The sequence below is a fragment of the Ctenopharyngodon idella genome, chromosome 19, assembly GCF_019924925.1.
Source record: "Ctenopharyngodon idella isolate HZGC_01 chromosome 19, HZGC01, whole genome shotgun sequence".
In the NCBI taxonomy this organism is placed as follows: Eukaryota; Metazoa; Chordata; class Actinopteri; order Cypriniformes; family Xenocyprididae; genus Ctenopharyngodon; species Ctenopharyngodon idella.
In genome coordinates, this window is record NC_067238.1 from 17,360,808 (window position 1) to 17,384,957 (window position 24,150).

Below are 24,150 nucleotides of genomic sequence, written 5' to 3' on the forward strand. Positions count from 1 at the left end.
TGATTATGCACATGTAAAATAATGAGATCATCAGACATTCAACAGAATATAAATCAAAACTGCCAAACATTACCAAATTAAATGTCGACCCATGAAGAGGTTTAGGACTGTGCAAGCTCTGGAGGTGTTGATGGACTTGATCTACTCATCTTCATATATTGTATGTTCAGATATTCATACAACAGAATATTCTGGGGGACATGAAAGTTTTGTGAAAATGATCAAAAATGCTGGCGTTGACTGGCAACTTTTCTTAAAAAAAAAAAAAAAAAAAAAAAATGCTGGTGGGGAAAGAGTTAAAATGCCAACTAATATTTAAAATGTGAATACGAAAATGCCCCAGAATTCCTTTTGTTTTAAACTGATATTTAACATCATGGATACCAAGAATCATGAATTTATTCATTGACTGTCTATTGATGAGTTTTTGTGGGTTTATGTCTCAAAAACATGAATATGGCACACTAGTGACCTGCGACTGTTAGATATCTGTGTTTAATAAGGACATCAAAAGAGTGGTAGCGCATCCTGTCAGCTTTAAACACCTCTCAGAATGAACTACCACCTTAATAATGGATGTAAAAACCTCAATAAAGGACTTAAAAAGAGTGGTAGCACATCTTGTCAGCTCTAAAGACCTCTCAAAATAAACTACCACCTTAATAAGGGACGTAAAAAGAGTAGCACATCTTGTCAGCTCTAAACACCTCTTAGAATGAACTACCACCTTAATAAAGGATGTAAAAACCTCAATAAAGGACGTAAAATGAGTGGTAGCGCATCTTGTCAGCTCTAAACACCTCTCAAAATGAACTACCACCTTAAGTTTTAGAGGTGAGTATTTCTGAATGCAAAGAAGATTCTCCCAACAACAGCATGATTTATTTGTTAGCAATTTGTGTATTCTAGAGTGTTTATTCTTATGTATTACTCACAGCTTTTGTATTTTTTTTTTTGTATTTTAAATTGATTTTTGTATTTTAAATTGATTTAAGTTCCAGCCACAATTATTCCATTCATTGCAAAACATTGAATTCATTCAATAATTTAAAGGTGCAGTGTGTAAATTTTAGGAGGATCTATTGACAGAAATGCAATATAATATACATAACTATGTTTTCAGTGCTGTATAAAGACCTTACATAATGAACCTTTATGTTTTTATTACCTTAGAATGAGCCATTTCTATCTACATACACTGTGGGTCCCCTTATATCGAAGTCGCCATTTTGCGGCGGCATGTTTCTACAGTAGCCCTAAATGGACAAACATTCTACAGAGCGCGTTTCGTCACTATGTTGTTCTTGTTTGTCGGTGTTTTTAGAGGCAGCTTGCATTGTCACTACGTTGAATACGCACGTAGTAGTAGTAGTAGTAGTAGTCGTCTGGTTTGTTAGAAGCAGAGACCGTTCTTTGTTAGAAGAAGAAACCTCATTGCTTGACTGGCTACTCTCTGCTGTCTCAGATGACAACATCTTTGTCCTGTGTCGGCCACCGTAGATTCTCTATGTGCTTCAAAAGGGAGGGGTGAGCGTTGGACTGAACAATTCACAACCTCACCACTAGATGTCACTAAAATTTACACACTGCACCTTTAAAGGCACCCCTGTTTTTAATGTTGAGGGAGAGGATCAGGTAGTCAGAGCTAGTGTGATTGAGTGGAGGCGGGGACTAATTTGAATATTCATGGTTCCATGTCAGAGCCAATGGCTCTGGTCCATGATACTAACTGATGCAAGGGTGTAGAGTTACATTCAAGCTATTTTAAGGCATGAAGAAATTATTTCACAGGAAAAAATTTTTTAAATATAAATATTATTTGATGATCAAAGATGTGTTTTAAGTGATACAATTATTAACTGCAGGGGGACTTTAAAGGTCCAGTAAGTGATTTCTGAGAAACGCTGTTGAAAGTGGACCAGATAAAGCCCCAAAACACAATTGTAGCCAATCAGCAGTAAGAGGCGTGTCCACTCATGAGAGGGGAGGTGCTTGTGTTGCATAGCCTGTTCATGAATTTGGGGGCGGTGCTATCGTGAAATGGGCGTGGTCATTTTTTGGGTAGGGGCGTGTTTTTCAAATATTCTCAGAAATCGCTTACTGCACCTTTAATGCACTTCAAAGACGTTTTCTTACATTGCTTGGCATTATTGTTGGTGACATCAAGATGGCGCCAAAGAACACATGAACAAACGTGATCATTTCTAGCTGCAGCTGTGGTTATTATGGGAAGGAACTTTTTAGACAAATGTCAGGTTGTGAAGGGCCTCGGGATCTTCCTTAGATCTAAAGGTCAGAGTGATTCAGTGACACGTCTGCTATTTTTACACACACAGCTCTAGTATTTTTATCTGCTGGAGACGCCAGTTTCCTTTTCTTAGATTCCCCAGGGGGAGAAACGACCATCTGTCTAATTACTAGCCTACACCCTAAAGCACTGACTTCTAAATTGTTCACATGCCAAAGCAGTTTATTTGAGTATATGCTGTTAGCATTTTCAGGACCTCTCAAGACATTATCATATCTGTATTGAGTTGGGGGGGAGAATTATTTATTTTTTGTTACATAAAATGTAAATATTTTAAATTATTCGATTACAATCCAATTATTTTATTTAATCTATTTTATTATTAAATTATAAAATACATTTATTAAATTTATATTGTATAATAAATAAACTCCTTTGTAGAATTTTTATTTTTTTTATTTTTATTTTTTTTATGTGAACAGACTCTTAAGACAAGGCAATTGAACACAACATTCAGCTTGTTTGAATATATTTGAACAGTTTTTGGACAGTTTGATGAGAAAAACAACACTTAGAAGGGAACGACCGGAACAACATCTCTGGAAGGAAACATCGATGACTTCACTCTTGCATCGCAGTCGGTTTCAGCCAATCAGGTGCGTCCTCGATGTGGCATTGTTGTGGAATGTCAGGCATAGATATTTTCAGACGACAAAAGAATGTCCACTCTGGATTTACTTCCGGATTGAGTGAAATTGAGTCAACTGTTTTGACTTCCACGATAATAAGCGATAGTGCTGAAGTCTTCAGACATATTCAGATCAATGTCCCATTAAACAATAATAATTAAACAGTGTATTACCATAACGTTGTACTTTGAATATCTATATAATTGAGCAAGCAGTTAACCCACTTGTTATTTGTTCTTGTAAATATGTAAGATATGAAAAGTTTTGTTTAAAAGTTAAATATTAAAAGTGTTTTTAAAATAAAAAATTAAAATAAAAATGAAATAAATAATAAAGTCCTTCTAATATTTTATTGAAGTTATATTAATTTCTCACGCTTTTTTGTATTTTGTGAATGTAATGCTTGGCTACATAATTAACAGATTTAGATCATTTGACTTTTATAATAATTCATCATATTTTAGCGCATCTGCAGCGCCCTCTATCGATCTCGCGACTGTAACTGCAGTGAGAGTCGCTACTGCAGAGTGGAAACACTAGAAATGAAAGCTTCTGTGGCTTTGTGTTTGTGCCGCTTGTGTTTGTCTATTTCAGGAAGAGGAGAGGAAACTCGAGCCCAGCACACACTTACATGTAAGGCAGAACATTATCTCGCGGCTGTCTGAGATGTTTCGGGCTCTTTTAGGCTTTTAAAGCGCCAGTCCGGCTTCATTTCCGCATGAATTCGAGCGCTGGAGGAGAAAGAAGATGGTGCTGCGGATCCGAGAGCAGGTCTGTGATCAGTTACCTGCGCACACCTGAAACACACACCTCACCTGTGCTCAGATCTCATTAAGATGCACAACTTTAAATGTTTAAAGGAGTTTGTGAATCAAACAGTCTAAGCTTTTAAAATTTGCAAGTTTAAGTGGTTCAGTAATGGGTTTGTTGCTGCAAATGCGTTGTTGCATTAATGCATTCTATGCTTATTTAAGGGTTTATTTAGCAGTTTACCTAGAATTTTTAATATTTTTATTTTTTATTTTTTATTTTTTTTTACCCTAAAACACTTTGAGTAAAAGTATGTGTATATCATCTGCATAGTGCTCAAATAACATGGACATGAACTTTTTGCAACATCAAAATTTTAACTTTAAATGAGAAAAAGTATATTTTTATATTTACCATTTCGTTCACATTTTTATTTATTTATTTTTAATTAATTAAATAATTAGTTTATTTTTATTCATTTATTATTATTATTATTATTATTATTATTATTATTATTATTATTATTATTTTACATTTTTTAAATTGTCTTAAATCTTTTTTATTTATTTTATTTTATTTTTACAGCTCATTAATTGTCTTTTTGGCTGAATTTGCATATTTTTGTATTTTTTTGTCTAGATGCCATTTCGTTTAAAACATTTTTTTTTAATGAATTAATTAAATTTTAAAATTTTATTTATTTATTATTATTTAATGTTATTTTTTATATTATTTAATATAAAATTATTATATTTTATTTTTATTATTTTTTTTTTTTTACAGTTTATTAACTTTTTGGCTAAATTCAAATATTTTTGTATTTTTTGACTGGTTGCCATTTTGTTTAAAATGTTATTTATTTTTTAATTTATTAATTAATAGATTTTTTATTTATTTATTTATTATTATTATTATTAAATATTATTTTTTATATTATTTATTATATTTTATTTTATATAATTTTATTTTTAATGGTCTTAAATCTGTTTTACAGTTAATTTTTTACAAGCAAAGAGCCATGTTTAATATATTTGCCATTTTAAAGTCAAGTTGATCTGCATCTTCAGCTGTGATTGACAGATTCTGGCTGTTGTTAATGTTATTAAGGCCTGCTTGGTAAAACATGAGGAATTTATGATTGACAGAAAGAAAGTTTAACAGCAGTCTGCTTAATAAATGAAGCATCATCCCTCATGTGATGCAACGAAACCTGCGTTTAGAAAACACTTTTCCACTTACTTTGTTTTGGGCTGTTAAATTTAGTTGAGAGGAGAAGATAAGGAAGACTTCAAGACTTTATGAGATAAATTATATTTGATGCATTTGTGAAAACAGTATATCCTTATAAATAGCGTGAGGCTGATGTTAGACAGGAGTTACGACACACAGGAAGTGACTTTCACATACAGCAGCCGCAGTCTTTGTTTGCATGCTGGTTTAAAAGTGGACAAAGAGAGAATGAAGACTGAAAAAGCAGAACCTGCTGAAAGAAAGACATGGGCTTGAACCTAACTGGGTTACATTAGTCTAGCTGATCCACAGGGCCCAAAACCCCAATAAACCATTAAACCAGACCAGCTGGACCTAGCGTGAACCAGCACAGCTGAAACAAACCAACCACATATTATGTATCATGAATAGACACCTTTTCTCATGTGGTTGTGCTTCTCTCGGCCTCTAGAGGGCATCTGACATCATCAAATCCCTTCAGACTCGATTCTGAGACTTTTAAACAAGCTCCTGCATGTTTAATTACTTACCAATAGTTATTAATAATAGTAATTTAATACTGATTAATGTAAAACAGGTCACACACAATCAGCTGCAAACTCCATTCTGATACGAAACACAATTTTTAAATTTTTTCCTCGTTAGATATCATGTTTCACGCAAAAATTCGTCTCAAATGCAGGAATCTGCCCTGTAGTTCATATAGCTTGCGTCTAGCATGGTATTTTTTTATGGAGGTCAGTGAAGGTCACACTAGAGCTGCACATTATATCCTCTGATTTTGCTGATTCTAAACAAATTATTTACTCAAATTCAGTCAGTAAACTCTATCTATGGCAGGTTTCAAAACTATGAAACTAACTTCTGTTGTTCGTTATATTGTTTTGATGCCTGGTTTCTCTTGATTCAGGTTATGTTATGTTCTGCACTGGGTCTTAGTATTAACAGTATTTCATAGTATCAAATCAAACTAAATTGATAATATCAGCCATATAACCGTATCTATCATCAGCTCTCTGAATCAGACACTCTGGAATGATGCTTCTGTGGTTCTGCTGTTTCTGCAGGCAGCTTGTGACAGAACGTTTTCATTGGTTGTATTCTCTGGTAGATGAGTTTGTTATAGGCTGCATGGGCACAGGGGGCGGAGCTTAGAGGACTGTTATAAAAGTCTTTATTTTTCTTTTGTATGATAGTTTTCTCTTGAATGATAGTATGTCTGTATATATATATATATATATATATATATATAACTTCAAGTTTTCAGTTCTTATTTCATAACTCAAGTTTTAGACTGGGTTCAGGTAGGAAAATGTTTTGCTGTATCTTGCATCAGTATGTCAGAAAATGTCAACAGATTCCTGCAGTTCCTGGAATAATACTGTGGCGTGATCTGCTGGGGCAGTGTGCATCCCATCATGCATTGCAGTCATAATTAATTGTAAACTTCCTTTTTTTTTAGTTTATAATTACAAAAACGATTTTGCAATTTTTTTTCTGTTAGAAATTTGCAGACTTTCTCTTGGAGAGTTTAATTATTAGTGTAAAGTTTGTCTTTTAAGCTGCTGAACAGCTGTTGCATGTTATGTAATGAGACGCTTTCATGAATTGGTGAAAAAATTAGGTTCCGTTACTTTATATATAGCAATAAAAATATAACTCCTAGAGATATTAGATGAAGTATTATCTAACATCAACATTAACAAATCTATAAACACATTAAATGAAGATAATAAGTAGTAAAGTAATTAGTAGAAGTAAATAATCAATCAATCATTAACCCTTAACCTAACCCTAACCCCTTTTCTCAATTTCTACATTAATTGTAGTGTGACCTGCATTCATTCATCAAGCTTAACCATTCGGCCTTGTTATCAGAGTTATTGTGGACAAAAAGAGATATATAAATACTTTGTTGTATGGTAAATATCCTATGAATATATCACTAAATACAAAGCAACATTTGGTCCCAAACCAGCCGCTACTGAGTGAGTGACAGCTTCACTTCCACACAACCTGTAACTCTGTTATATTTTGTACCCTATTTGTGGAGAGTTCTTTAAAATAAGCGTTACATGTTGTAGACGGTGACTTGTCATGATTTTGAACCCGTGACTTTGAGTACAGTAAAGATTCCTGACCTCTGGAATAAGTTTCCAGTCAGTAACAGACACAGATAACAGGTGTGTGATTCATTCAGACTTTGATACTGAAGCTGCTTTCATGCTCTTTTTTTTTATGGTCTGTTTTTTTTTTTTTTGTGTCAAACATCTGAAACGTTGATAAGTCATTTTGTTTGGAGAACGTCTGCCAGGAACATCAGTGCGTTTAGATCTTGTTGTAACATGCTTAGAGGTGCCATTAGATGTTCTGGATGCTTGTGTTGCAATACTATCTGATAAATCTCATTACATAAAACAATCGTCTATTTTTACTTCGAAGAAAATCCCTCATGCAAAAGTTGCTAGTGTTCAGTCCAGAAGAATTAGTTTCAGAGATTTAGCTGGATAACAAGTGGTTTCTTTGAGTTGTTTGTTGCCGGCGGTGTGGTTCCTCAAATTGGAAAGGCTCTGTTGTGCAGAAATCACATCTGATTAATAATTCTGTGTGTAACTGTTGAAGTGTGATGTGCGCGCGCGAGTGTGTGTGTGTGTGTGTGTGTGTGTGTGTTCAGCACATCTCTCCATTAACGAGTGTGTCAGGCCGTCAGCAGTTTGTTGTGGTGGGCTGGAGTGAGAGGAGGAGGAAGAGGAGGGTGATGAGATGAAGATAAGTCAATGGAGAATGAGTCACAGATCAGACATGATCTCATAGAGACTGGAGACACACACACACACACACATTTACTTGTGTATCTAAATGAGGACGTGCATGTCAGGAAAACAAAAATTGTTTTGCGTAAAGAAAGTGAAGACTGTTTTAGCAATATTACCATTTTGGACATTATTTTTTATGTCAGTTAAGCATATTTTCTACTGAAATCCTTCTTATTACAATATACTTGGATGTTTTACTTAAAGGGGACCTTATTTCACAAGATGTAATATCAGTCTCTGGTGTCCCCAGAATGTGTCTGTGAAGTTTCATCTCAAAATACCCCACAGATCATTTATTATAGCTTGTCAAATTTGCCCCATTTGGGTGTGAGCAAAAACACGCCGATTTTGTGTGTGTCCCTTTAAATGCAAATGAGCTGCTGCTCCCGCCCCCTTTTCCAGAAGAGGGTGGAGCTTTAACAGCTCACGCTTCGGTTGCTCAACAACAACAAAGCTGGAGAATCTCACGCAGCCAAAATGAGGATTGTCAGTAACGGTGTTCATTTAAATTTTAGGGTTAGTGATGTCACTAACCCAGGAAGAAGCTCGTTGTAGTCCCTACCAGCCGTTTGTTGTAGTCCTTAAAAAGCGATTTCTTTAAAAGAAAATATCTCCCTTTGCATTGAACTTTGAGCGTTTTGCAGATGTTGTTTATGCTCAAACAGCAACATTACACACTAACTGAAGTTAAAAAAGTGAAATGATAATCAAGGACCCCATTAATCTAAATACTGTAATGCAATGATTTAATAATATTATAATGATATTTAATAATGGATTTAAATCAGCATGAATTTAAATTAGTTTAAGAAATACTACCATAATGTATAACAACTTTAAAATGTTATGTATCAACTTTTCTGTAAATGTGCTTTGATAAGCCTGGAAAATGTTTGTTTTAAATTCTTATTTCTTTCTTTTGATTTTGAGGCGCAATATGACCTATGCGTGTTCTTGACAGGTTTTATGAGATTTAACCAAATAACAGTCTTACTGTTACAGCTTTTCTTTATAAATACTAATAAAATAATTTCATTCATTTTTACTCTTGAGAACATCCCCAAAGGCTTTGTCAGATTGAACCCACTTCTGGAAACAATTTTCTTTCTGAAGTAAAAAAAAAAAAAACACACAGTGACCTTGTTCATGATCCTGACAGAGAATAATTTGATCTGTTCCTGACTGTGTTTGTCCCATCAGCTCTTTGTGCATCATATTTCACTGGTGTTAAAGGCGCTCTCTCTCTCTCTCTCTCTCTCTCTCTCTCGCTGCAGTAGGGTTGGTTGGTGTGTTGGTGTGTTATTGCGGTGGGGGTTGGATCTGTGTGTGTGTGTGTGTGTGTGTAAAGTGCAGGTTTCAGCAGGCTGGAGCTCACACACCATTGTCCTCTCTCAGATCATAGAGAGTGTGTATGTGTGTGTGTGTGTGTGTGTGTGTGAGGACGCTGCACGCATCTTCTCACTGCAGCACTGCTGATGTTCCTGCTCCGAGGAATTCCCTGTTCACCGGGAATTGGAAGAGGGATTTAACGCTCGCGCTGGATACTAATGGCACCGGACCTGAATATCGCGGTCGGATCGCGCGCGTCGAGCGGGAGTTTTATGTGAGGAGCAGCGCTCGTGTGTGCGTTTGAAAGGCAGCTATGCGGTCGGAGCGCATGAGTCGCGTGTGTATCGTGGTCCTGGAGGAGGTGGAAGATGACGAACCCTCCCCTCTGCATTCCAAAGCCACTCCGGACCACATTTCCCAGAATTCCTCTCAGGACGAGAAGGTGAGGTGGCTGATTTGACTATTAGGATAGGTGATGATAATAGTTCCTTTGTTGTGTGTGTAAAGCAGCAGGTATCAGTGTGAACTTCGACAAAAGAAAGAGAAGAAAAGCTAAATGACTTGGTTGCTTTATTAGCTGCATGTCATGATCTGTCCCCGTTATTATCTGAAGACAGATACAGACATGTTCATCTGTCTCAGTCAGATCTGATTGGGGTTCCAGGTAAGGAGATGTTTGGTGCTGCCAGCTGAGGTCCAAAAATTCCTTTGGAAACCCTGGATCATCTGATCAGGAGCAATTTGGGGACCTTTGACCTGGACGGAAACACAGCTGTCAGATCCAAATGTCACAACAGCATTAGTTAGGACACGCTTCACACGTTTAGGCCTTTCTAAAAATTAAACATGACATGGTGTGAGATGCACGGCAAAGGCCAGAGATGTCCATCAAAAAACTACAAAATGCTGCCGCAAAATGTAAGAACATGTCCTGTTGTGAACAGGCCTCAGGCCAGAAATGAATGCAGACATAAACAAACCTCATGCACTCTTTACTATGTGATTCAAATGAAAAGATTTTTACTAAAATAGGGTCAGATTTAGTTTTAGATTTTATTTATAAGAGATAAACTTTAAAAACTTTTTGTAAATTCTTTTTATTCTTTTCTATTTTTAAAAAAATCTAAATTAATTGTAAATTTAGTTTTATTTTAGTTTTTATTAATTTTATTTTATTTTTATTAATTTGGTTTTATTTTTTCATCAAAGTAACTTTAAAAACCTTGTAATATTTGAAATTTATTTTTTCGAATATTTTTTTTTTTTTTTTTATCATTTATTATCTTAGATTTGTTGCTGTCTGAAGAAAAACCTGAACCATAAATTTTGTTTTAATTTACTTTTTTCGAATATTTTATTTCTTTTCTTTTCTTTTTTTTTTAGATCTTTTATTAATAAACTTAAAAAAGAGTTTTGTTATTGATTGATTGTTTATTTATTTATTTATTTTTTAACCTGGCTGTGATACAGCTACCTTCACTAGGGCATTATTCAGGGAGCTAAACATGTTCATAAAGTCTCATTTATTGCAAGATATTCTTCAAACTGTTTCTCTGCCATGACTGTAGTAGACCTAAAAAAGAAAACTAATAAAAGAGGAACACATTTTATGCTAATGCTCACTAGCAGTGTTGAGAAAGCCACATGTTTTTGTGTTGCGTTATGATTTGTGTTCTTGATCGTTGACAATAGCAGGTGTGTAAATATAAACTCTAGACAAATTAGCAGGATAATCGGCAGTTTGGTGGCAGAACCAGATGGGCAGGTTTCAGTTCCGTTGATTCTTCCAGCTGGTTTTGTCTTCTAATAGTTAAAAGCACCCAGTCTAAGTGGTTCTGACTGGTTTCAATTTTTAGGACCTTCAGGCTGAAGTTTTTGCTGTTGTAACAAGCCACGTTTCCTTGAACAGAGGAAACCTCTCTGCATTCTTTCTTTTACGACATTCCCTCCTGTCTTTCCCTCACTGTGATTAAAAACAATGTCTGTTTTCAGCTGCTTCATCATCATGTGTTTGTGAGGTGAATCCACATACAGGAAACCTGCAGAGTGGCTGCAGCAGGTGTGTGTGTGTGTGTGTGTGTTTATGAGTACATTCAGTAAGTGTACGTTCACACCGCCGCCGGCGAGAGCGTCAAAATTCGCCTTGGCTGCCCTGCCAACAACGCTGTACTGTGCGTTCAAACCGCTGCCGCCGGGAGGGTCAAAGTAAATGACAAGTTGTGGCAACCAATCAGAATCCTCTCAAGCGAGGACCTCTACATTCTGATTGGTTGCCGCTGAACCGCGTCATAGCTCATTACCATAAAGTTGACCTGATTTCAACTCTCCTCGCCGCTCTCGCTGGAGCTCTGAATGACTTCCTGTCACTTTGACACTCTCGCCGGCGGCGGTGTGAACGCACGGTAAGTGTCAGCTACTCTCAACTACTCTTTTGCATAAATCAAACAGGGTGTGGCTGGTGGGCGGAGATGTGTGTGACCAAACGGGGTGTGGCTGTTGGGTGGAGCTGGGCGTGGCCAAACAGGGTGTGGCCTGTCCTTATTTGGAGTAACCTTGAATGAGATAATTATGGCATGTTTTCATTGTTTTGATTACAGTGTTGTTTTAGTATTATTTATACATTATTATAGTATTTATTAAAATTTTGAATTAGCATTTATTTTTATATTCATATTTTAATTTTTGTTTTATTTTTAGTAATTTTTTTTTTAGTTTTTATTCTTTTTAAATATTACTATTTGGGTTTAATTTGTTTTTATTTCATTTTTAGTTTTATTTATTTATTTATTTATTTATTTATTTGCAGTGAACAATTTCAACTAAACTTATTTAATAACAACAACAATAATAATAATAATAATAATAAGTTTATTATTTTTCTGGCTGGTTTTGTTCAGTTAGTTGCCAACATTTCTAATTTTATTTTAATATTACATTTTTCTTCTAATATTTTTATTTTATTTCAGCTTTACTTTAATTAACAAAAATGTTTTTTTAATAGCTTTAGTTAACAATAATAATGCTGGTTCAATGAATTCACAGCTTGTATGCTGTCAGAACATGCCAAAACGATATTTTCACAATCAGATATTACAGTTTTGCATGATATATAAGGATCAGCCAAAGCAAGTAATGTGCCATTTTCCTTTTTATTTAACAAACAAACATTTACACTTTATTATAATCTAGAATTATACTTGCTTTTCCATGCATAGCCATCATTCTCATTATCATCTTCAATGTAAACATGATTATTAGCTATACTCTATATATCAATGCATCCCCATCATACTGTATTCCTTTGACTTGGTTAGAAATCTTCATTTATAATTTGTCCAGTATAAACTGTTGATTTGATTCAGTCTTAATTCTGTTTAAAGTAAAGTTAATGAGCACAGAGGGACGGTTTAACTCAGAGTCTCTCCGTATCTCTTCATATTCTCACAGATGATGTTAGAACTGATTTCATACACTATTAAATACATTTATTTCATCCTGAAATTGAATGGATTTTTCTCTTTGGCGTCTTGATGAATCAATGGTATCTTTTCTTCTGCTGTCTATAATAAACCGCTTGACGTTTGATTCTCAGAATTCATCATTTATGCATAGATTAAACACAATGTTTCATTCATTTAGCTTCTTTTCATCTTCACACAACATTTTCAACACATTCAAAAGGAGCTTGTCATAATTTCAGTTTTGATCAATATGATGCTTCTCTGAGTTTAACAATATCTTCATTGTCATATTTAACAGTTTCTCTCTCATTCCTCCACAGCCCTCTCTGATTAAAGCCATATTTAATGTGGACGCAGATGAAGTTCGCTCTCTCATATTCAAGAAAGAAGATGTCAATGTACAGGTAAATGTCCATTACTTGCAAAAACACTCTTTTGACCAAACTATCCCTTTAAATTCATTGAACTTCTCTGTAAATGGAGCCTTTTTAGTCTTTATTGCATCTGGCTGGGTATTGAGTCCAGTTCACTGATCTCTCAGTGATGGATGGTCTTCTGAAATGGACACAGTGGCAGTTTCTGTACATTATTATCCTTCATTTGATAATGGCTCTTCATCTGAGAGGTTAATACTCTGTCATGAGCCTGCATTTGGACTGAAGATGGTTATTTCACTGCTCGCTGTTTAATGAAGAGTCTGTTTTCATTGCCAATGCTCGGTCTGGTCTGGAGCGACGCCCATTTGACTGCCAACCAATCATTGATGGCCTGTTGGGTCACATGACTCAGTGTGGCTTGGCCTCCTGTTTTCCATTCTCATTCCAGACCAGATGGAAAACAGAAGCCTGCAGGGTGGCATGACACTGGAGAATGAATGATTGCCGCTCTTTCGTAATTGCCTTTATTGATGAAAATGTACGAGCCGGTCGCTTTACTCAGGCATCTGCAGGAATGTTTAAAGCTACAGTGATCGCAGAAGATCTTAGGAACCTGAAACAGAAAAATGTGTGTGTGTGTGTGTGTGTGTGTGTCTCATGTTTCTGCATGCCGTCTCAAGAGATCTGTGGCTGCATTGATCGGTGTGGATCTCACACACACACACATGAATGCATCACTGTGTGCCATGCACAAGAATCCAGTGTGTGTATCATATATCACACACACTGCTGAAACCACACATACATCAAACACCAAGCTTTCAAATGGAGTACAAAACACATGCAAATCAGAGGTGAATTACAAAATTACCATTTTCGATGTAGTATAAACAGCAGATGAGTAGAAAACCACCAGCTTTACTCTGTTTTGGATGTGTATTTTTGAGCTGCAGTAGTTCTAGAGAATTTGATTGGTTGTTTTTCTCTCACACCAATCAGCAATAGGGACATAATAATTTTTTTCTAAAGAAATTAATTCTTTTATTCAGCAAGGATGCAATAAATTGATCCAAAGTGACTTTGACATTTATAATGTTACAAAAGATTTCTATTTCAAATAAATGCTATTCTTTTGAACTTTCTGTTCATCAAAGAATCCTGACAAAAAATTTATCACTTTCCACAGAAATATGAAGCAGCACAACTGTTTTCAACGTTGATAATAATCGTAAATGTTTCTTGAGCAACAAATCATCATATCAGAATGATTTCTGAAGGATCATGTGACACTGAAGACTGGAGTAATGATGCTGAAAATTCAGTTTTGATCAAGGAATAAATTACATTTTACTATATATTCACATAGAAAACAGCTATTTTAAATTGTAATAATATTTCCCAATATTATTGTTTTACTGTATTTTTTTTTTATCAAATAAACGCAGCCTTGGTGAACAGAAGAGAAAAACATTAAGAAATCTTATCTACCCCAACTGTTTGAACAGTAGTGTTTATATTGTGTATTGCTGAAATAGTATGTGTAGTATGCTACTTTGAGTTTTCAACATGATTTTTATTAATGGCTGTGATTGTGACTCCTCAGGACAGTGAGAAGAGGACGCCGCTCCACGCAGCTGCATACCTGGGCGACGCTGAGATCATAGAGCTGCTCATCTTGTCAGGTATGAACGGTCGTTTCACTCCACATGAGAACAAACCTCCAGTACAGTGACTGGAATATAGGAATTCATTAAAATACCAATGCTTTTGTATCATCTGTTTTGGACAAAAAATATTGATTTTACAGCCCTAGTTTGAAAGGTTGGGGGTCTGTAAAAAGGGTTGAAAGACGTCTCTTCTGTTCACCAAGGCTGCATTTATTTGATTAAAAATACTGTAAAAACAGTAAAATTGTGAAATATTATTACAATTTAAAATAACCATTTTCTATGTGAATATATTTTAAAATGTAATTTATTCCTGCGATCAAAGCTGAATTTTCAGCATCATTACTCCAGTCTTCAGTGTCACATGATCCTTCAGAAATCATTCTAATATGATGATTTGCTGCTCAAGAAACATTTCTGATTATTATCAATGTTGAAAACAGCTTCATATTTTTGTGGAAACAATGAAACATTTTTTCAGGATTCTTTGATAAATAGAAAGTTTAAAAGAACATCATTTACAGTAGTACAGAACAAGTCTTTACAGTCCCTTTTGATCAATTTAATGCATCCTTGATTAATTAAAAGTATTAATTTCTTTAAAAAAATAATTGTACTGACCCCAAACTTTTGAACAGTAGTGTGCGTCACTGAAACATCTATTTAGATGCACGTGTTTTCATCTAAATAAAATATATCAAGCATTTAAACACCCTAGAAACCCCTTAGCAATCGCTAACAACACTATTCTGACATTGTGTACTGTATATAATATAAAATGCCTAATTTATGTAAATTATATCAGCCAGAAGCCTTTCTAGATTTTGCAATCAATGTTGAAAACTCATATTTGTTGAGCTCTACACTGACAAAACACATACACATCATGTGACTTCCTGAAATGGCCGTACGGTATGTACGTGTGTAAAGGGAGCTGTAAACATGAATGACAGAGTAAAAGTAACAGGTGCTGCTGTATTTTAAGCAACAGATGTGATCTCAGAGGATTGTGGGAGTTTATGGAAAGCTCCACGTATCCGGCTTCAACTGTGACATTAATAACTGTAATTCATTTTGCATATTCTTTCTCTCTCTTTCTCTCAGGGGCGAGAGTAAATGCCAAAGATAATAAATGGCTCACTCCTCTTCATCGGGCTGTAGCTTCCTGTAGTGAGGTACGACACGTCCTCCACGTCGTCGGAACAACAAATATAAACAAGCAAATGTTTTCAGGCTCATTAATGTCCTCATTGTGTGTCCAGGAGGCCGTCCAGGTGTTATTGAAACACTCTGCGGATGTCAACGCACGGGATAAAAACTGGCAGACTCCGCTGCACGTGGCCGCAGCCCATAAAGCAGTGCGCTGCGCAGAGGCGTTAGTGCCATTGCTAAGCAACGTCAACGTGTCGGACCGCGCCGGACGTACGCCTCTTCACCACGCGGCCTTCAGCGGACACCTGGAGGTCAGATGTTCACTCTCACTGTCATTTCTCACACACACAGATCAACAGGTGCACAATATCTGCCTGTCATCGCAGTGGAAACAAGACCTGTTTACACAAACAATGAAACAAAAAGCAAAACCTAAATAAGAAAGTGAAATAAGAAAGTCTGGGTGTTCACATGCTTTAAAGGCACAATATGTAAGATTTTTAGATTCAAATATCTAAAAACCACTAGAACAATGTTATATATTTTGTTGACTTGTGTACTTGCATTATCCCAAATGTTTCCAAGAATGTTTAAATCCAGAGAAATAAGCAATTTTAACCAGGACATGGACCATGTCCGTGCGTCATCCATCAATGACATCATACCCACGTTACCCTCGATTTCCGGTCTTGGAAACACCAAAGATGCTTTAATATATTATGTGTTTTATTAGACAGACAAGCAACTGTTTAGATACATTCATCGACAGAAAACTAATCATGTTAAATTGCTAAACACAGTATTGTTTAAAGGAGAACTATTATGGAGACTTATATTATATAAGTCTCTGGTGTCCCCAGAATGTGTCTGTGAAGTTTCAGCTCAAATTTGCCCCTATTTTGGTGTGAGCGAAAACACGCAGTGTCCCTTTAAATGCAAATGAGCTGCTGCTCCCGGCCCCCTTTCCAGAGAGGGCGGAGCTTTAACAGCTCATGCTTCAGTTGCTCAACAACAACAAAGCTGGAGAATCTCACGCAGCCAAAATGACGATTGTCAGGGTTTATGTAAATTTTAGGGTTTGTGATGTCACTAACCCGGGAAGAAGCTTGTTGTAGTCCCTACCAGCAGTTTGTTGTAGTCCTTAATAAGCGGTTTCTGACAACTCTAAACTTTGAGCATCTTAACTTTGCAGATGTTGTTTATGCTCAAACCGCAACATTACACACTAACTAAAGTTAAAAAGTTAAACTTAAAGGACCCCTTTAAGTCTTGTTTTCTTGATTTACCCCGAGTGCCATGTTTTACCATGTCTAATAGCGATCTAGCTTACTGCAGTGTGCAACAAGTGTCTCATAGTAGCCCTGAGAAATTTCAACACACAAATGTATCTAATATTATAAACAGTGCTGCGTTACCCCACATACGCTTGACTGGAAGAAGTGGAAGTGGCAACTGCAGCATAATAAAAGCTCCACTGCTCTTGAGCCGTGTGTTGCGCTCGTCTCATTAGCAATCGCTCCAGCGCCCTCGTTCTGCTCCAACACCCTGCTTCATACTGCAGTAATGTTAATAAATCTTTAATACATTAGCTCATCCATGAATATGATTTCTTCCCGAGTCCCGTCGGATTCTTTCCACCGGATGTACATATGAAGACAACACCTCCCATGATTCCGCAAAATCAAGGCGTCATCAAGCTATGCCTTTTTTTTTTTTCTAAAAAGCAACCTCTAGTGGCGAAAAAAAAAATATTGTGCCTTTAATGCAAAATACAGAAACATAGTCTCTGATCATATCAATTTCACTTAAGTTAATGCATTTTTCTAATTTTACAGATTACACTACCGTTCACCAGTTTATAGTCATTAAGTTTTTTTTGTAGGACACATTAAAGTGATCAAAAGTGACAGTAAAACATTTATAAAGTTTCAGAAGATTTGTTTCAAATAAATGCTGTTCTTTTGAACTTTCTATTCATCAAAGAATCCTGGAAAAAAAAAAAAATGGTTTCCACAAAAATAGGAAGCAGCACAACTGTTTTCAACATTGATAATAATCAGAAATGTTTCTTGAGCACCAAATCATCATATTAGAATGATTTCTGAAGGATCATGTGACACTGAAGACTGGAGTAATGATGCTGAAATTTCAGCTTTGATCACAGGAATAAATTAGAGTTTAGAATATATTCACAGAAAACAGCCGTTTTAAATCGTATTAATATTTCACAATGCAGCTTTGGTGAGCAGAAAAGACTTCTTTCAAAAACATTACAAAATCATACCAACCTCAAACTTTTAAACGCTAGTGTATATTTGCATTTGAACTTTCCAAACAAAGTCAGACCATCTTAAAAGTCATGTGACCTAAGACTAGTTGACACAGGCAATTAGTTGGCACAAACTTTGCCCTTCTTTCTCCTCCACTATGTCTTTTATATCTTCTTTCTACACTGAGATCAACAGATTGAGGTCTGTCTAGAATGCCGCTGGCAGACACATGACCCAAAAGCTGATATATTATTGATCAGTCAGGGTTTTTATTCCAGGCAGACTAGGGAAAAACAACCAGGGCTGTGCCTGAAATCAACCCAATGCTTTTAAATAGGGCACTATTAGCTGAGACACCACTACACCATTTGTAGTGGTGTCTGAAACCATAGAGGACGTTATCGAGTCCGAATTTGCTCTCGTTTTCATTCACTCCTTCAAGTGAACTATATTAGTGGACTTATGCAGGTAAGAGTGAATGAGGGTATAGGAGGTGATTTCGAACACTGCTCAGGTCTTCAAAACAAAGTCAAATAACATGAATTTAATTTTATTGGAATTAAAATGACACTTATTCTACTGGAACATATTGGAGCATTTAAATTGATTTTAATTTATACTTACCATCTTGACTCTGGCTAAAATCATAATCTTCAAATCTGACATATGTGCATGTGTAATATTTAGTGTCTTTATTGCAGATGGTTCAGTTGCTTGTGTCCAGAGGTGCAAACATCAACGCTTTTGATAAGAAGGACAGACGAGCTGTTCACTGGGCCGCATACATGGGTGAAAAACATCAATATCAGAACAAAAAGAAAACATGTTTCTGTCATTGATCTGAAATCACTCACTCCCTCTCTGTCTGTCTCTGTCTCAGGTCATTTAGAGGTCATGAAGCTACTGGTGTCTCATGGTGCTGAGGTTTACTGTAAGGATAAGAAATCATACACTCCGCTTCACGCCGCTGCCTCCAGTGGAATGATCAATGTGGTGAAATACCTGCTGAATCTGGGTGTTGATGTAAGTAAGCCCCGCCCATACGTACATACAACTCCGCCTCTTGGTCATCACGTGAACTGTGATTGTTTTTTGTATGGAGAACACATTCCGTATGTATAGCCAAAGCTACAGATGTTCAAATTAAATACCTTACACAAGTTACTACATGCAAACATTCATAGAACTCACATTGTTATATCCTGTTTTTCTTAAATTATAAAAGAAAAAAAAAATCAAATTTGCATTGATCTTTTGACATATAAAAAGGGGTTTGTACCATTAAATCATCCTACAAGTTTCATAGCTTATTATAAACAAAGCATTTATTTAACCAATCCCAGAGTCAGGAACAAGTGGATGGATTATATGTTTCCTGTCAGAGGATTATATGTTTGTTCGGAGCATTTGACTGCAGATTGTTTTATAATAAAGGCACAATGTAATGGAGAGTTCACAAAGAAACTTTTGTTGAAAGGTGAAACAGCCAACAGTTTCTGACAGCAGCTGCATCACAAACCGTAGGTAAACAATAATGCATAATGCTTTTTATATGGATAATGTTTACAAAACAGTTACTCGCATGCAATAGCGAGGAGGCATTGATACTGTTTCCTACGCAATGACGTTAGCCAATCATAACAGTATATAATATCCAGCAAACTATATTTAATATATTATACTGTATTATTGACTGTAATTATGACTGTCTTTACATAATCTGCACCAAGGCATTTTTTGGATCAGTAATACAGTAAAACTATATTATTACGGTTTAGTTTAAAATAACTGTTGAAACATTAACCAAATGATCTGTCCCTCTTTGTCTTTAGATTAACGAGCCAAACGCGTATGGAAACAGTCCTCTGCACCTGGCGTGTTTTAACGGGCAGGACGTGGTGGTGAATGAGCTGATAGAAGCAGGTGCTGATGTCAATCAAGTGAACGAGAAGGGCTTCTCCCCGCTGCACTTCACCGCTGCCTCCCGCCAAGGGGCGCTGTGTCTGGAGCTGCTCGTGGCCAACAGGGCCAACGTCAACAGCAGGGTAAGTGACTTCTACCAATTTTCCAGTTAGGGTCAGTTCACACAGAACTCGGTTTTGTAAGTAAGATTTTTTTTTTTTTTTTTTTTTTTTCAAAGGAACGAACACTTTTATTATACTAAAATAACTTCTTTTCCAGAGTAAAGATGGTAAAACTCCTCTCCACATGGCGGCCATTCACGGGCGATACTCCAGATCACAGGCCATCATTCAGAACGGTGAGTGTGTTAGTTTGCCCGTTTCTTGTTTGTCTTCCTCTCCAGATTCTCCTCATCCTCTGTTTTCTCGTTTGTAGGCTCAGAGATAGACTGCGAGGATGAGAACGGAAACTCTCCGCTTCATATAGCGGCTCGTTACGGTCACGAGTTGCTCATCAATACTCTCATGACGAACGGTGCGGATACAGCAAAGTGAGTGACAGGACGTGTGTTTACACGGTTACGCCTGATTTATGAGCTCGTGCTGATCATGTGACTGTGACTCCGCCTCTGTAGGCGGGGCATCCACGGAATGTTCCCGCTGCATCTGGCGGCGCTGAGCGGATTTTCAGACTGCTGCCGGAAACTGCTCTCATCAGGTTTATCTTCAAGATTTATGTTCACTCAGGCAGTTATAACAGCAGTTATAAAATTGATTCCTGACTAACAGACTTTTCCCTCTCTCAGGGAAGTTCATTTGTGTACTGCTCTTGATAATGGTTATCTGTTGGTTCAGGTTTTGACATCGACACACCGGATGACTTTGGCAGGACGTGTTTGCATGCGGCCGCTGCAGGAGGGTGAGTCACAGCACTGCTTCTCTCTGATTGGCTCGTCAGCTCCCCCTGTGGCCTGGATGCTTTATTGTCCCATCTCTCCTCCTTTAGGAATCTGGAGTGTTTAAATCTGTTGCTCAACACAGGTGCAGACTTTAACAGGAAAGACAGATTTGGGAGGTGAGTTACATTAGATGATCAAACCTAAATAAACCCCAAAATCAAAAGATGCTCTACTTTTCAAAAGTTTTGTTTCTGAAAAAAAGTTTCTTCTGCTCACCAAGGCTGCATTTATTTGATCAAAAATACAGTAAAAGCAGTAATATTATGAAATATTATTACAATTTAAAATAACGGCTTTCTGAATGAATATATATTAAAATGTAATTTATTCCTGTGATTAAAGCTGAATTTTCAGCATCATTACTCCAGTCTTCAGTGTCACATGATCCTTCAGAAATCATTCTAATATGATGATTTGCTGCTTAAGAAACATTTCTGATTATTATCAATGTTGAAACTGCTTCATATTTCTGTGGAAACGGTGATGCATTTAATTTTTTTAGGATTCTTTGATGAATAGAAAGTTTAAAAGAACAGCATGTATTTGAAATAGAATTTTTTTTTTAACATAATAAATGTCTTTACTGTCACTGTCTGAATAAAAGCCCTTGCTGAATAAAATTTTATTAATAAAATTATAAAAACAAAACTCTTACTGACCCAAAACTTTAGAGCGGTAGTAGAATATTATTTGTATCATCACATTTTTTGTATTATGACAATTAAGCCCCCCAAATTCTCTACTGTTATGTATATTAATTTATAATTAATATGAACACAAAAATAATTTATAGATAATTTATGTATTAATAACATAGATTATATAATAATAATAATAATAATAATAATATAGTAATATTCATATATAATATAGTTTATATACTCTCTATATAATATCTAGTTTAAAGTATATTAAAATAATATATTAGTATATAATATGGTAGTTTGTTGAATTTATAAATGTGTCTCTCTGTGTATATATAAAAGTAATGTTTTTTTTTCCCCCATTTTGGGTTGAAATATGACCCTGACATGTTGTACAGACTTTTAATAAAGTCAGCTGGTTTTATTAAAGCAGCCTGGGATTTATATTCTCCTCCAGATTCCCAGCAGCACAGTGATAAAACAGATTACAGCAATCCAGCAGGAGGAATATGGTTATCATGTATGATTTATCTCTCTCTCTCAGGACGGCGCTGCATTACGCTGCTGCGAACTGTAACTATCAGTGTCTTTTTGCTCTGGTGGGCTCCGGGGCCAGTGTGAACGAGCGGGACGTCAGGGGCTGCAGCCCACTGCACTACACGGCTGCGGCCGACTCCGACGGCAGGTGAGTGACACAAACACATTGTCATTCATCATACTGGAAATGGAAGGTCGAGTCAAGCACACTCTCCATTGTGTGTTTACATAATGTGCTCTAGTTGCACATACTGTGTCAGCAAATGTAGTAGGTCATCCGGGTTTTTCAGGCACACAGAAAATGTGTTTGTTGTGCACAGATACTGCATACTACTTTCTTTCACAAATATGAACTAATGTGCTGTCTTTAAAAATGTATAAGTTATCATTAATAAAAACAATTTCTCCATGGAGAAAATGAATGGAGTTTTACTTCCATCTGTTGAATGTTTGAGCTTATCGGTCTCTCTCTGTCTGTCAGGTGTCTGGAGTATCTATTGAGGAATGATGCGAATCCAGGTCTCAGGGATAAAGATGGATACAGTGCTGTTCACTACGCTTCAGCGTACGGTCACCGAGTGTGTCTGGAGATGGTTAGTACATCATCTGAACACAGTGAGCCTAAAACACTCCTCAATACTGCTCTGTCTTCAGTGTGTTTCTCTGTGTTTTATTTTGTAGATCGCCAATGAAACGCCATTAGATGTGGTGAGTTTAACCTGTATTTCTGTGTGGACTGAACAAAACAACACTCAGTGCTGCCCTCTAATGGACACATTAATCAACATGAGTTCAAAATTAACCCTGTGAAAAAAAACATTTTTGTATTCTTTCATAAACTATCAAAATGTAATACCTTTCTCCTCCATAATCATTTTATGTTGATATAAACAAGCAAAGAGTGCAAAATAATAAATTATAATAATTAATAATAATAACATTTCATGATCCAATCTCATCCTGATAAATAACATAAATTCCTGTCCTTATTTTTTGGAATATTGATTCGCTCTAAATTGCATGCATTGTGAATGCCACAATTTTCACTTTATTCCTTTTGTTTAACTGTTTTAAATTGTGTTTTAAATTTCATAAAGCCATGAATATATGTATATTTCAGCTGTTGGACACGTCTGCATCAAGCATCTTACACGACACTGACGTCCAGCCTCTCATCAGCCCTTTACACTTAGCGGTGAGTTACAGATCCAGATCTCCGGCTTCGTAAAATAATAATGGAATATTATATATATTATATATGTGGAATATTTCTGCCATTCAGCCATTTATAAAACAAAGAGTCACTCAAAAATCGCCTAAAACTGTGTATTGCATCAGTGCTGTTATTTTGTGTGTGTGTGTGTGTGTGTGTGTGTGTAATATATACAGGTGCTGGTCATATAATTAGAATATCATCAAAAAGTTGATTTATTTCACTAATTCCATTCAAAAAGTGAAACTTGTATATTATATTCATTCATTACACACAGACTGATATATTTCAAATGTTTATTTCTTTTAATTTTGATGATTATAACTGACAACTAAGGAAAATCCCAAATTCAGTATCTCAGAAAATTAGAATATTGTGCAAAGGCTCAATATTGAAGACTCCTGGTGCCACACTCTGATCAGCTAATTAACTCAAAACACCTGCAAAGGCCTTTAAATGGTCTCTCAGTCTAGTTCTGTAGGCTACACAATCATGGGGAAGACTGCTGACTTGACAGTTGTCCAAAAGACGACCATTGACACCTTGCACAAGGAGGGCAAGACACAAAAGATCATTGCAAAAGAGGCTGGCTGTTCACAGAGCTCTGTGTCCAAGCACATTAATAGAGAGGCGAAGGGAAGGAAAAGATGTGGTAGAAAAATGTGTATAAGCAATAGGGATAACCGCACCCTGGAGAGGATTGTGAAACAAAACCCATTCAAAAATGTGAGGGAGATTCACAAAGAGTGGACTGCAGCTGGAGTCAGTGCTTCAAGAACCACTACGCACAGACGTATGCAAGACATGGGTTTCAGCTGTTGCATTCCTTGTGTCAAGCCACTCTTGAACAACAGACAGCGTCAGAAGCGTCTCGCCTGGGCTAAAGACAAAAAGGACTGGACTGCTG

The 24,150-nt window shown here is 36.2% G+C and overlaps 1 protein-coding gene across 3 annotated transcripts in view; it reads left to right on the forward strand.

The window, feature by feature from the left end:
• The first annotated feature begins 3,500 nt into the window (after window positions 1–3,500).
• LOC127501585 (serine/threonine-protein phosphatase 6 regulatory ankyrin repeat subunit A) overlaps window positions 3,501–24,150 on the forward strand; it is a 28,770-nt gene continuing 8,120 nt past the window's right edge. Inside the window, exons 1-17 of one of the 3 annotated variants that reach the window (XM_051873628.1) lie at window positions 3,501–3,708; window positions 12,844–12,927; window positions 14,504–14,582; window positions 15,672–15,742; window positions 15,830–16,030; window positions 18,691–18,778; window positions 18,870–19,012; window positions 19,822–20,034; window positions 20,171–20,249; window positions 20,327–20,441; window positions 20,526–20,608; window positions 20,746–20,809; window positions 20,897–20,965; window positions 22,038–22,178; window positions 22,512–22,623; window positions 22,712–22,738; window positions 23,151–23,225. In XM_051873628.1, coding sequence (XP_051729588.1) covers window positions 3,685–3,708; window positions 12,844–12,927; window positions 14,504–14,582; window positions 15,672–15,742; window positions 15,830–16,030; window positions 18,691–18,778; window positions 18,870–19,012; window positions 19,822–20,034; window positions 20,171–20,249; window positions 20,327–20,441; window positions 20,526–20,608; window positions 20,746–20,809; window positions 20,897–20,965; window positions 22,038–22,178; window positions 22,512–22,623; window positions 22,712–22,738; window positions 23,151–23,225 — 1,668 coding nt within the window. In that variant the 5' untranslated portion in view covers window positions 3,501–3,684. Of the gene's footprint in view, window positions 3,709–9,046; window positions 9,505–12,843; window positions 12,928–14,503; window positions 14,583–15,671; window positions 15,743–15,829; window positions 16,031–18,690; window positions 18,779–18,869; window positions 19,013–19,821; window positions 20,035–20,170; window positions 20,250–20,326; window positions 20,446–20,525; window positions 20,609–20,745; window positions 20,810–20,896; window positions 20,966–22,037; window positions 22,179–22,511; window positions 22,624–22,711; window positions 22,739–23,150; window positions 23,226–24,150 lie in introns of those variants that run through there. The other 2 variants (XM_051873627.1, XM_051873629.1) reach the window with 2 other exon arrangements.